This window comes from Hermetia illucens, chromosome 2, assembly GCF_905115235.1.
Source record: "Hermetia illucens chromosome 2, iHerIll2.2.curated.20191125, whole genome shotgun sequence".
Classification (NCBI taxonomy): domain Eukaryota; kingdom Metazoa; phylum Arthropoda; class Insecta; order Diptera; family Stratiomyidae; genus Hermetia; species Hermetia illucens.
In genome coordinates this window covers 116,991,110-117,004,599 of record NC_051850.1, presented here as the reverse complement: position 1 = coordinate 117,004,599, position 13,490 = coordinate 116,991,110, and the positions used below count along the sequence as shown (strand labels likewise).

Here is a 13,490-nt window from a genome sequence, read left to right as displayed (position 1 = left end):
TTGTTAGGTAGCGATCAACACCCACTTCAGCACACAGCAATCTCTGCATTAGTATAGCGTATATCCACTTTATTAGAATTTTGTCAACCCCATGTTCTCTGGCGGCATCGCAGAGTTTTTGGAAGGGCGCACAGTCAGAAGCCCCTTCAATGTCCACGAATAGGGTGGCTAGGCTTCTGAGCACTCAGGCCATGTTGGCACATTGTACTCACCACCCCCATCTAACGGAATATTCCGGATTCGTTAAGGTATCAGAGGATTTCCGTCGCAACTGGAGAACATCGGCATCTGATGCCTGGTGCGTCCATAGACGGGGCATTCACTTAGGAAATGCTCCTTGGGTTCGGCTTCATCATTACAGGAGGGACAGGTATCATCTTGAATAATTCCTATTCTGGACATATGCGCAGCTAGTGACCTGTCAGAATGCCCACAATATTCCTGCAAAGTCTCCTACTTTTCGACAGGATAAACTGTGCAGTGCACATGTTCGGGTCTGGCAAGAAAAGTTTGGTGTGTCGGGCCTAAATGCTGCTCGACACACCCATCCTCCAGAGTTGCATCCTCTATTTTCGGGTGCGACTTTAGCGTCTTCTCGCGAATGTGACGTTCAACCAGTCTCTTCAGAAATTTCAACGAAAATGATGTTAAGTTGATTTGCCTGGTCTTTGAATTTGGATAGTCATCTTTCCCAGGTTTTGGTATGAAGATTACCTTCACCTTCAACCAAGAGGAAAGCACGTAGCCCAGAGCAAGATATTCTCGATAAATATTTCTTAGAAGTTGCTCTAAGTGCGCTATACCCTCCTTTAGCATCGCTGGGTAGACGCCATCTATACCAGGTGCTTTGAAGTGTTCAAATGATAGTTTAGCAGCTTCCGCCTTTTCATTGGTAAGAAGCGCTCTCGCAGTGTCCGCAGTTCCCCTGGTAACACTTTCGTGTTGAAGGGTTTGAAGAAACCGCCAATCCACTTCTTTCCATTTCTGAGACCTGTTCTCCCTGGTGGTGTACTTCCAATAGGGTCTGTATATACTCAAGTCTGGAGTTCGTGCAAGTACCATCCGGTTTTCTAAGAGAGTCCAACTTGGCCGACTCATCCTTATTGAGAACTCTGCACAGCCTGGAAGTCTCTCTTTCACCTTCCAGTTCCTCATAGTACGCTCTAAAAGAGTCTCGTTTCGAATCTTTTACAAGCCTCTCATATTCATGCTGTGAGTTCCGGAAGTTTAGCCAGTCTTCATCTTTATTGCACAATTTAGAAGTCGTCTGGTTAATTTTCTGAGCCTCTGCAGTTTTCGGTTCGACCATGGAACCGTTTTACCACGTTTGCTTCGGGAAATAGGAAAAGCCTCTTCAAAGAACTCTAAAAGTGTGCTATTCAGGGTTTTCAATTGATTTTCTATCGTCAAAGGAGTCCTTAGTCGCCTAGGGAGTTCAACTTTGTCGCCAAGAAGTTCATTGAACTTCGTCCAATTCGTTTTCCAAGGATTCCGTCTTTGTATTACAGATCGTTTGCCTGCAATAGTCAAACTAAATTTTAAGTAACGGTGATCTGAGAGTGAGATTTCATGTAGTTGCAGTTTCTAATCAGCTCTAACAACTTTGAAGTGCAGATTGTCAGGTCAATTATTTCATTTCTTTTTGGCCCCACGAACGTAGGGGCGTACCCTATGTTCACGGTCATCAGACCAGCTGAAGTGATTAAATCAAACAGCGTCTCTCCTCTAGGATTGCAGGTAGTGCCGGGGGCGGGCGGGTAGTGTCCAATAAGATAATCCTGTGTGTACTTTAATTACATATATGCATCCGATTGTATATGGGGTGAAATGGAAGGTCGTGAAGATGCGTTAGGTCAACTTGGATGGGCAACATTTATTTATTTAAGATTAGCACAATATTTATTCCTTTGATATGTATGTGCATATGTATATCCGCTGTTTGGCAATTAATGAAAGAATATTTTGCATTTATAGCTATCCACGAATAGAAAACCATGCATAGGGAGTTCCTCACATAATAGGAACACAAAGTCTTTTACTCGAAGCGCCCAGCTTTCGATATACAAACTTGTTTAAATAATTTCACACTACATCCCATATTCTGTTTCTCTAGTAAAGTATTAAAAAAATCTATAATAATAAATAATCAATTTGGTTAGGCAAAAACTGTCTAAACAAAAGATGCCATCTTATTGCTTAAATAGTATTGCTTTAAATTTCTCCATTAGTCATATTTAGATAATAGAAAGTAAACTCTTCCGGCACGATTCCCATTGCAATTTTAACTCGTACCTTTGAATGAATCATCATCATCAACGGCCCGACAACCGGTATCCGATCTAGGCCCGCCTTAATAAGGAACTCCAGACATCCGGGTTTTGCAACGAGGTCCACCAATTCGATATCCCTAAAAGCTGTCTGGCGTCCTGACTTACGCCATCGCTCCATCTCAGGCAGGGTCTGCCTCGTCTTCTTTTTCTACTATAGATATTGCCTTATAGACTTTGCCAATATACATTTTGTCTTGCTTCATTGATGCGCAGCCCAAGATCTTGCGTCGCCTGCTCGATCTGGATAAAGGCATCAGAGTGAAATTATGCGGTGTTTCCAACGATTAATTAATTGAAATAATAAAACTTGTTGTTTCTTTTTCGTTGGTGTGGGTATTTACAAACAAGTTTGCACTGATGAAGGGAACAAGTGGTTCCCGAAATATCGGTATTTGCAAGAATAAATACCCACACCAACGAAAAAGAAACAACAAGTTTTATTATTTCAATGGATAAAGGCAGTTTGTACACCTCGGGTTGTTTTTACCATGATGTCGATATCGTCAGCGTAGGCCAGTAGTTGGGTGGACTTAAAGAGGATGGTGCCTCTTGCATTTACATCCGCATTACGAATCACTTTCTCGAGGGTCAGCTTGAAGAGGACGCATTAAGGGCATCCCCTTGTCGTAGACCGTTGTTGATGTTGAATGGTCTTGAGAGTGATCCTGCTGCTTTTATCTGACCTCGCACATTGGTCAGGGTCAGCCTAGTCAGTCTTATTAATTTCGTCGGGATACCGAATTCTCTCATGGCCGCATTCAGCTTTACCCTGGCTATAGGGGGCTTTAAAGTCAATGAAAAGATTGTGCAACTAATGGCCATACTCCAACAGTTTTTCCATCGCTTGCCGCAGAGAGAAAATCTGATCTGTTGCTGATTTACCTGGAGTGAAGCCCTTTTGGTATAGCCTAATGATGCTCCGGGTGCATAGGGCTATCCGGCCTAGCATGATAGCGGAGGATATCTTATAGATGGTACTCAGCAACGTGATACCTCTATATTTGCTACACTACATGATATTCCCCTTCTATTTATGGGACAGATAATGCCTCATTGTCAGTCGTTAGGCATTGTTTCGCTGTCCTACACCTTGAGCATCAGTTGATGAACTGGTTGGTTTGCAGCAGTTCTTCAAAGTACTCAACCCATCGCTCCAATATGCCCATTCTGTCGGAAATCAGATTTCCTTCTTTTTCTCGGCAGGGTGAGCATCGAAGTGCATAAGGCTTCATCCTGGTGACTTGTTGGTAAAATTGACGCGCCTGGGGCGGTTGCTCCCTGTTTTTTTCGAGTTGACAGGTCTGTTGGTTCTCCCAGGCTTCCTTTTTCCGTCTGTGAAGTTGCTTCTCCGCTCGCCGGAGTTCGTGATAAATCTCTGCGCGTGCCCGCGTTCTTCGAGAATGCAACATTACTCGGTATGCGGCACTCTCCCTTTCCGTTGCTGGCTTACATTCATCGTCAAACCAGCTGTTCCGACTCTTTTTGCGGTTGGGGCTAAGTATGTTTGTGGCCGTATTTATGATAACGTTCGTCAGGTGGTTGTGAAAATCATTTGTTGATGATTCATCTCAAGGATCTCTGTTGACTGCGGTTATTGCGGTTTCTATTTCTCTCTTATTGGTGTTGTGGAGGGCTGTGTTATGGATGGTTGCAGTGTTAACGCTCGCCTGACTGTCACAGCGGATTTTAGGTAGTGTTGTTATTTGAGCTCGGAGAACCATGCCAACGAGATAGTGATCCGAGTCTATATTGGCCCGCTATACGTTCGGACATTCATCCAGGCTGAGAGGTGGCGGCGTTCGATCAACACGTTTTCAATTTGGTTGAAAGTGGTCCCGTCTGGAGAGGCCCACGTTTGTTTGTGGACCACTTTCCGCGTAAGCCAAGTACTTTCAACAACCATCTCGTGTGACACTGCTAATTGAATAAGCCGCAGTCCGTTATCATTGGTATCCTTATGTAAGCCATGGGAGCCAACGTATCGCCTGATTACGGGCTCCGTCCCTACTTGACTGTTAAAATCCAAGTATGATTTCGGTATCATTCTTGGGATAGACTTCGAGAGTCCGCTCAACTGCCTCGTAGAGGATATTCTTCTCCGACTCTGCAGTCTCCTTTGCAGGGGCGTGAACGTTAATGAGGTTTATGTTTCTAAATTTGCCTCTCAAGCGCAGAATGCATACCCTTTCGCTTATGTTTTCAAAGCCGATAACAGCAGTTTTCATTTTTTGGCTGACTAAGAAACCTACTCCGAATACATGGTTTACTCGATGGCCACTATAATATATGGTGTAGTGACTCTTTTCCAGGAATCCTGTTCCCGTCGAACGCATCTTCTGTAACGCTGTCACATCAGCCCTATATTGAGACAGGGTATCGGCTAGCTGCTTGGCAGCTCCATCTCTGTACAGGGAGCCCAAGTTCCATGAGAAAATGCGCAAACCGTTATTCTATTGTCGTTACCGGGTTCGTCATTGTAAAGGCCATCTTGTCCGAGGCTCCTTCTGTGACTTCATAACAAGTTGTTTTCCATGTAGGGTTGTCAGTCCTACCCAACCCCCAACCTGGAGGACCAGTTGGTACAATTTATCCCGTTTTCAAGCGCAGGAGACTCGTCTTTATCCTTCTCCGTCTGCAGCTTTTCGTTAAGAAAGAGCTCCCAGCGGTCACCACGTGGAGGTGGAGTTGGGGTTCGGTAGTAGAACTGTTGGTGTTTGTTCAGCAGGCGTTTCCCAGGTTTTATGATTCATCGTGGGTACCAATCCACGTTTCACCCTGGGACCTATACAACCCTTCGACCAATAAAAGAGGCAGAGATCGCAACTCTGAAAGGCGAGTATGCGATGGGAGTGTTCTTGAAAATTGAAGGAGCATTTAACTGTGCGCGTTTCCAAAAACTTTGTGAAACCACGAAGGAGGATGGTGTTGATGAAACTTTAATTAAGTGAATCTATAGTAAAAATTATCTAATTGTATTAAAACATTTTATTTATTTATTTCTTGGGCGAGAAATGACGATAGAAGTTTAGCATGCCCAAGAATCTTCTTAGATCCTTAACAGTATTCGGAAGCGGGAAGCTTGAAATCACTTGCACCTTGACTGGGTCCGGTTGGATGCTTTCAGGGATAATCAGGTGGCCGAGGAATTTCACCTGCTATTGTAGAGATTCGCACTTTTCAACGTTAAATACTAGACCGGCCTGAAGGAGACGTTGAAAAATGCTCTCGAAGTGCTCTAAATGCTCGGACGAAACAGTAGTTGAGATTTCGCAGCAGAGAGTGGATGAATCTCTGAAAGGTTTGCGCGCGTTGCACAGTCCAAAAGTCATCTTAGTGAAGTCTAAGAGTCCGAAAGGTGCGCATATTGCCGTTTTTGGAATGTTTTCGGGAGCTACAGGGATCTGATGGTATGCCTTGATTAAGTCCAAAGTCGAGAAAATACGGTAGTTTGCGATAGACTGCACAAAATCTTGGATGAGTGTGATGGAGTATCGGTCTGGTATCGTCTGAACATTTAGATGTCGGTAGTCCCCATAAGGTCTGCATTCACCATTGGATTTAGGGACCATGTGAAGTGGCGAAGACCAACAACCGTCTGGACGTTTGCAAATATCCTGCTCAAGAAGTTCTTCGAAGTCCTTCCGCGCAACCCCGAGCTGGTAATGCTTTCAGGGACAGGGATACTCCTTAAACAAAAATGGGAAGCAGTAGGGGCTATGTGGTGCTGGACATCATGCTTAACAGGCTCAGAGAGACTACGGTTGGTAGTGAGGTTCCGATATTTTTGAAGAAGTGCGCGAATACGTGCGCGAATAGAGTGCTGGGTGAGCAGGATGAGATTTTTCTTGATGACCTAATCGAAGTTGAGGGGTCAATGAGGGACCTGTTATGTATATTCATTTGCAATCCACAGTGGCACAGGAAATCCGCACCTAAGATGGATATGCTGATGTGCCCAATAAGAAAGCGCCAAGAAAACGTCGAAGTTCTAAACTCAAGCCTGCCTGTGCGCAGCCATACGTGTCTATTGACGAAGAATTTGCTGCCGCAAGTTTTAATGACTGCAAATATTAAATTATGACGCCGAGATGCGGAGAGAACGGAAACCAGGTATTTGCGCCGGTTGAAAGGGTGGTAGTAGCAGTCGCCAGAACTCTCGACAAGTCAGATTTATTTGGCGAAAAATTGCAGGGGCTGGTACATTCCTTACTTTTTTTTCAGCGGTTTCGACTTTACGTAACAGCCATTCACTTTTCTTCAGCCACTCGTTTGCGTTCCTCTTTAGGTTTCTCTTCTTCCTGTAGCTTTGCAGAGGTGAAGCAGAAGTCTAAGGTTGCTTTGGAACTCAATTTGGGTGGAGGTTTGGTAGAAGTACGGCTGCGACACTCGTGTTTATCCCTCAAGTTCTTTATATTCCCCGGGCAATTTTGGGTATTGACGAAGGGAAACCATTTGCTAGCATTGTCAACGGTGGCCGTACTAAATTTCCTATCGATACCGGTGTTTGCTGCGGATGATATGGGAGCTATTGTTTCATTTGTGAACGTGGCTGATAATGTGGTGGCTGTTAAGGTGAAGGTTGTTGTGGATGCTGAATCTTGTGATGCAATAGGGATGCATTTTGGCAGATGGTGGTTAGCCTTGGAAGTTTGGAGAATACTCAGGAAATGCAGCAGTCGCGGAAATTCACTTGTACTTCTCTCCACTTCACGGCAAGAGCCATCCATCCGAGAATTCTGTTTTCCGCCGGCTTGTTTCCAATTTGAATGATTCTTGCTTTGTTGCTACAAACACTTCTGAACAACACTCTGAAGTTTCTTAAAAACTATCGGGGTCACTAATTATACTAAAAATTATACTAATTACATTAAAACATTTCATTATATATTATTATTGTTTCCGAGTCGTCACAATCTCCGCAGATGGCGGATTTTACCTAATACTAGCACTAAGTGCCAAGCATTTAGGCTCGGACGACCCTACCTACTTAAATTAAACGTGGGCGCTGGTAGTGGTTGCCGGTGGTAGTTTAACGTGAGAATTCGTTTAGAACTCCCCGCAACATCAAGCACGTATGCAGAATGGTATATTCTACATAGTTTGAACCAGACTGTGTGAAAGTCCCAGGACATTAAGGGAAGCCGTGCGGGATTTAGGTACAATACCTGCAGCTTAGAATATTATGGAAACTACAACAACCCGCTCGAGACGCCAAATTTCTTTGATTTCCCAACCGTTCAAAACAACATTTAGGGGGGATAGCAACATCAATAATATACACAGAGCGAGCAGTCTCGGCAACTAACAGTACGTCAGGCTTGTTGTGTGGAATGTGGCCATCAGTTAGAGCTCGCCGGTCCCAAAACATGCTGTAAGCAAACAGAAGTACTGCTTGCTTCTCATATCGGTAAAACGAACATGTTCCCATGTGCAGCCCCTGTTTCGAACTTTACTTGACACAATTATCGCTGTCAAAAATTGCTTTTCGATGTCATGACATTGCTTGCGTCCGTCATGCAAGTTGCTCCCACCCGCCGCCACCAATCTATGCTATGCTAATGCAGAGGTTATTTTCTTGATCACCACCTAACAACGGAAGCGACGAAAGGTTGTCCTCAAGGAGGTGTATTATTGCCATTTCAGTAGAGTATGTTAATCGACTCACGCGCTGCAAGAATCTGCCAATACACGCTCAAGCTTATGCGGATGATTTGGCTGTGCTAGTTGTTAGTTGAGAAATCGGAACGGTTGGTGCCTGAGGCATGGACTTTGATCACCATCAATGACGCAGTAACCGGTATCCAGTCAATTCCTGCCTTAGTGAGGGACTCCAGACATCCCGGTTTCGCGACGAGGTCCACCAATTCGATATCTCTAAAAGCTGTTTGGCGTCGTGGCCTACTCCATCGCTCCATCTGAGGCAGGGTCTGCACGTCTTCTTTTTTCACCATAAACTTTTCGGGCGCGAAATTTATTCACAACTAGCCGTGCTATCCCTCACAAATTTCGTCGTTATAGAGGCTGCGGAAACTTCCAGTAAATGCGAATAACACCACAAAAAAGTATGAAAAGGATGGATATATGTTGCTATTATTAGACCGTCGTTCGCTACGACGTTCCGTAGTGGGTTACGTTGAGACAAAAGAGTTTTGGGTGTAAACTAGTCACACTGTAAACACTTATGTGACTGGGTATTACCGGTGCCAAGAACACGACATCCCGCGCGATTCTTAGATGCTGTTACTATCAGAAACTGGGAACAAGTTTCTCGTAACACTACACTTTGCTGTCCGAACCAAACAAACATACGGCAAAGTTTATCCTGTCGAAAAGCAAGAAAACTTGCAGGAATATTGTGGGTATTCTGACTGGTCTTAATTCACTAGCTGGGCATGTGTTCAGAATAAGGATTCTCCAAGATGATACATGCGCATTCTATAATGAGAAAGGGGGGGGGGGGGGGAGTCAAGCACAATGGATTACTGAGGTCTGAGTGCTCAGAGCACAATCATACTCTCAGGAGCGGAACTTTACTGGATGTCATACGTTCAGGATCCGTAGTGAAGTGATCATTATACCTCTCCACGTGCGCGACATCGTGAATGTGGAGTTGACGTTTAACCTCCTTGACAGAACCATCTTTAGGGCATAGCACTTCCTTAAACTTACCTTGGACTATTAGAACAGTTTCAATTTCCGTCTCTATACTTCCATTGTAGGTAACGCATTTATAAATCCCACTGTCCTGATATGCGGCAACGAAACTGAAAGGTAGGTCGGAGGGTTGAACTTCACTCGCACTTATGAAATAATATAAAAATTTACTAACACCAAATTATTCTCGATGAAGTTGAAACGGCTATCGGTTAAGTCTAAAGGCTGATCATTGAAAACTAAATTGCGACTTTCGCATGTCAAACTGATAGTCTGTCTTTCACCGGTAACCATTACTGTCTTCATCGGCAGATTATACGGTATCTGAAATAGGCAAAACAATATAGGACAGAAGTCAGTGATACGAGGAATTTTAACTTACGACATTGAGTATTATGTCCTTGGAAGCAGAGCCCAGTTTGTTGGTGGCCATGCAGGTGTATTTGCCAACATCGTACTCGTTTGCTGGTTCGAATTTGATTGTATTTTCCATACTTCAAAAAATAAATAAAAGAATGATGAGGTTCCAAGATCAACTGAGGTACACTTTAAAAAATGATTACTAACTAACTAGACACAGGTGGCAGTTTCCTTCCATTCTTGTGCCAACGTACCACCGGTGTTGGGCTGCCCAGGACCTTACAAGTTAGCATAAATTCCTTTCCTCGCTTCACTTTCACTAACCCATCAGTAACACTTTCTGCGCCATGCGGAAGTATTTCGATTATTGTTGGTTCCTCTTAAGGAAATAGAAAAAGTTAGGGGGGCGGAGCAAATGTTAATGATATGTGCGGAATATCATACCAAGAACTTCTACGCTCATCGACTCGCGCACGATGCCATATTCGTTTGCAATGGTGCACATGTATCTGCTGGTGTCAGAAGGCTTCGTATTCACCAATTTGAGATCAAAGTTGAAGTTTTTGGTATCATTTTGCAAAACACCCCCGATAGCTGGTATTTCAGTGCGATTATCCGCGCCTACCCGCGACCAGGATTTGTAAAGAATTGGACCACATTGTTCACATCCGCACTTCAGAGTAAGATTTTGTCCAGTTTTGACTTCATGATAGTATTCGGAATGGATTAATTGGGGTTTCTCTGAAATAAAGTGTCGTGATAAAAGCGATTGCAAACATTAGCGAAACTTACTTGCAGCTTTGCTATCAAGAAAAACGACTTTTATTGCAGGATCACCAACTCCGTTCAAGGCTTTGCAGATATGATTCCCGTAATGACTAGAATTGAATTTTTCAATAGTTTCGTTACCATCTGATGCATCTTCTCGAAACCAGGAAATTTTCGGTTCCGGATTGCCAATCGCAGTGCAATTCAAGTTGACTTTTGTTCCGAATTCGACGATATGTGCTTTAAAGAAATACTATTTGAACGGAAACTGCTTGTTTTAAATTTAACATAATTTTTTACTTTCTTTAACTGGTCCAATAATCTCAGGTTTGAACAAGACATTCACATATCCAGTTGAGCTTTTCGTCTTTCCATAAAACTCACCCGTACATGTAAAGTGGCCAGTATAAGTCCTGCGAATCCGTTTTATGAGAAGGCTGTGCCCTGCAATCTTGAAGACGAAAGGATCAGAAATTGTAGATTGGAAGTCTTCCTTCCTTCTTGGAAGGAGCAGGTACAAACAAAGGGGAAACGTGTGAGAGAATTAAGGGTAAATCAGAAAATCGGGATTGTAGTTAATTCGCGGTTCTGTTTCTTCATTAGCTGCTCCTTTCGTCTTCCAAACACAGTGAGCACGAATCTTGTGCGTCGGTCAAAGCAAAGATAACCGCCTATCCAGATTTTAGGCAGGGTAATGAAAGTGTGTCTAGCACTGTTAACGCATCGGGCAACATCGAGTTCGGTTCAACTGCAGAAACCACGGCTTCTAAACATACAAATTGATCGACGCCTTCGATGCTCTACTCATGACTGCAGACTGGGAGAGTGCATTGACCCGCCAGATTGAAAACTTTGGTTTTGTTGGTGTTTATCTTAAGTCCAACTCTACTTGCCTCTCTTTACAAATCCAGAGCCATTTGGCAAAGCTCCATTACCCGGTGAGAGAGCCAACAGATTTCATCAGCGTAGTCGATTTGTTTGTGGAAAGATTTGATTGTCCATTGAATTTCTCCACATCCTCCAAACAAGGCAGCATGAAGAACGTTACCGATAACAGGAAGAAATAATATCGGTGACAGGATACATCTCTGGCCGACTCCCCTTTGGGTCTCAAACTGCTGCGAGATTTTACCTCGTCGTGTTCCAGGATTATTTTATTTATTTTCTTTACGATGGCAGGCAGCATGCAGATACGCCTACGATTGTCATACTCAAAGCCCCCCCTCTTCAACCCTCTTCTTTGGGAACTTTAACATCATCCTCCTTTTCCACGTATTGAAAAGTCTTCTATCCCCAAAGTTTCTGTACGAGTTAAAGTAGGAGATCAGCAGTAACTTCTGGGGCAGCGATAAATAGCTCTGCGGGGAAACCGTCAAGTCGACCGACTTTACTCCGTTTGAGTGCATTTATGGCTGAAATGATCTCTCCTATGCTTCACTTCACCGGGTGTGATATGGTTAGGAACGATGGTAGCGTTCTTTCTACACCGTCGACGTCGTCGTCGACCGTCAACGTCAACCATTTGCGACCGCATGCAAGCTCTTTTATGATGCAGGGTACAGTTCTCAAATCATAGCTAATAACAAATTCTCTCATGTCGCTCAGTATCGGAGTTCTAACGCGTCCCGCCCGCCATCGCTCGCTGCGGTCTGTAGAGCCTTCAACCACTTCCGTTCATGGATCCGCTTCTACGATTCCGCAGTCAGCCAGATCTTATAACGCCCCTTCGGGATGCAGCCGACGATCTGGGTAGCACACAAGAAAAAAGCACGTTTGATGGCGGCTCAATGCTTATCGATATTCTTAGGCGGGATACTCAGTATATCTGCTGACCCATTTTCCCACTGTCGAGCGACAGCTGGGTCATACAAGCAGTCGATGTTGAACTAAGAGGGTCGCAGCTCTCAAACCCTGCGGGAAGCGGCGGACGCAGCACGCAAGTGAAAACAACCGACCATCAGATATTGATCCCTTTCGAGACCTCCCTTGTTACGCACATCCAGCAGACAACCCCTAAATCTACTGCTGATCGCGAAGTGGTCGATTTGATTGCTCGCACGGAGTTGGTCAGTTGAAGTCCAACTGACAACTCACTGGGTGCAACCACATGACGTCTAATATTTTCAATAATGAGTAATGAAACGGAACATTAGATTATATCATCATTTGAGAACTCTCCCCTCTCCTTTCGCCGCTAGCTAACGAAAATTTGAGGCTGATACGGCCATCCTGCGTTTTTGGGCTTGACAATGCCAAGGCCGAGTATAGTTTAGTATAATGACACGTGAGGGATCGAAGTGTTCAAAAGAGTTCCTACATTCTCGAGGCTGACTAACGAAGAGGCACCTTATTCGTAGCTATTGTCAACAGATACCTGAAAGAATGGCTACTCTGGTGTGACACCGATTATGAACCCAAGGAGTAAGCTGTCTCCGCGGGTGTCCCATAGGGTTCCATACTTGACTCACTACTGTGGAACATCATGTACAATGATGTACTTAACCTTCCGGTTCCGGCAGAGGCCACAGTGGTGGGTTATGCCGATGATATTGCGTCGGTTGTAGTCGCAATGCATCTAGAAGATGCTGAGATGCTTGCGAAGCAATTAGTGCTTTTAAGGTCTGGTTAGAGAACGCTGGACGGCAGACGGATAGACAGACATTAATTATAATAATCGTTGGCACAACAATCCATATTGGATCAGGGTCTTGAAGTGTGTTAGAGCACTTCATTCAAGACCGTAAAAGTACACTACAATACACTGTGGTAATGTGGTAAGTATTGCGCTCGTCCGAGATTATTACACTGATTTGACGCAGGTACTCATTCACAGCTGAATCGACTGGTATCCGACATCCAGTCACGATAACAAATCCCTCTGCCACCAGATTTGAACCGCGGCCTTCCGCTACGACAGCCCAACGCTCTAACCATTTGAGCCATCCGGACACAGACAGACATTGTACAGATTTTAATAAGGATTTGTTTCACATAAAATTTTAAGAATGAAGAGGAACAGCTTGGACAACTGTACTGAATGAACTTACCAGGAATATAGCAGCCCAGAGCGCTTATGGGGTATACGAACCCAAGCACAAGAAGAACCCCCGGGGATATAGTGGCAATACTCACTAGTCACTGCCGACGAAACTATCACTTGGGGAAGCTGAGGGTATTTGTGGACACTGTTTGCATTTTCTGAGTGTAGTGTGGTGAAACCTCTATACACGTTCTAGGACAGTATTCGGCACTTGTGCAAAGTAGGTCCAGACACCAGGGAGAATACTTAATACCAGATGCCAAGTTGAAATTCTTTGAGGTGTTTGGTATACTATAGTTAATACAAGTTACATTATAACCAGTAAAAGGGGCACAATA

General features: G+C 44.2%; 1 protein-coding gene across 2 annotated transcripts in view; it reads right to left on the bottom strand.

Annotated features, from left to right (window-relative positions):
- Positions 1 to 13,490, bottom strand: part of LOC119650204 (hemicentin-1-like) — a 135,503-nt gene that overhangs the window by 51,010 nt on the left and 71,003 nt on the right. For both annotated transcript variants that reach the window (XM_038052770.1, XM_038052771.1), the window contains exons 15-21: positions 10,413 to 10,563; positions 10,137 to 10,352; positions 9,789 to 10,085; positions 9,552 to 9,723; positions 9,367 to 9,478; positions 9,160 to 9,308; positions 9,000 to 9,094 (exon numbers count right to left, since the gene is read on the bottom strand). In XM_038052770.1, coding sequence (XP_037908698.1) covers positions 9,000 to 9,094; positions 9,160 to 9,308; positions 9,367 to 9,478; positions 9,552 to 9,723; positions 9,789 to 10,085; positions 10,137 to 10,352; positions 10,413 to 10,563 — 1,192 coding nt within the window. The remainder of the gene's footprint in view (positions 1 to 8,999; positions 9,095 to 9,159; positions 9,309 to 9,366; positions 9,479 to 9,551; positions 9,724 to 9,788; positions 10,086 to 10,136; positions 10,353 to 10,412; positions 10,564 to 13,490) is intronic.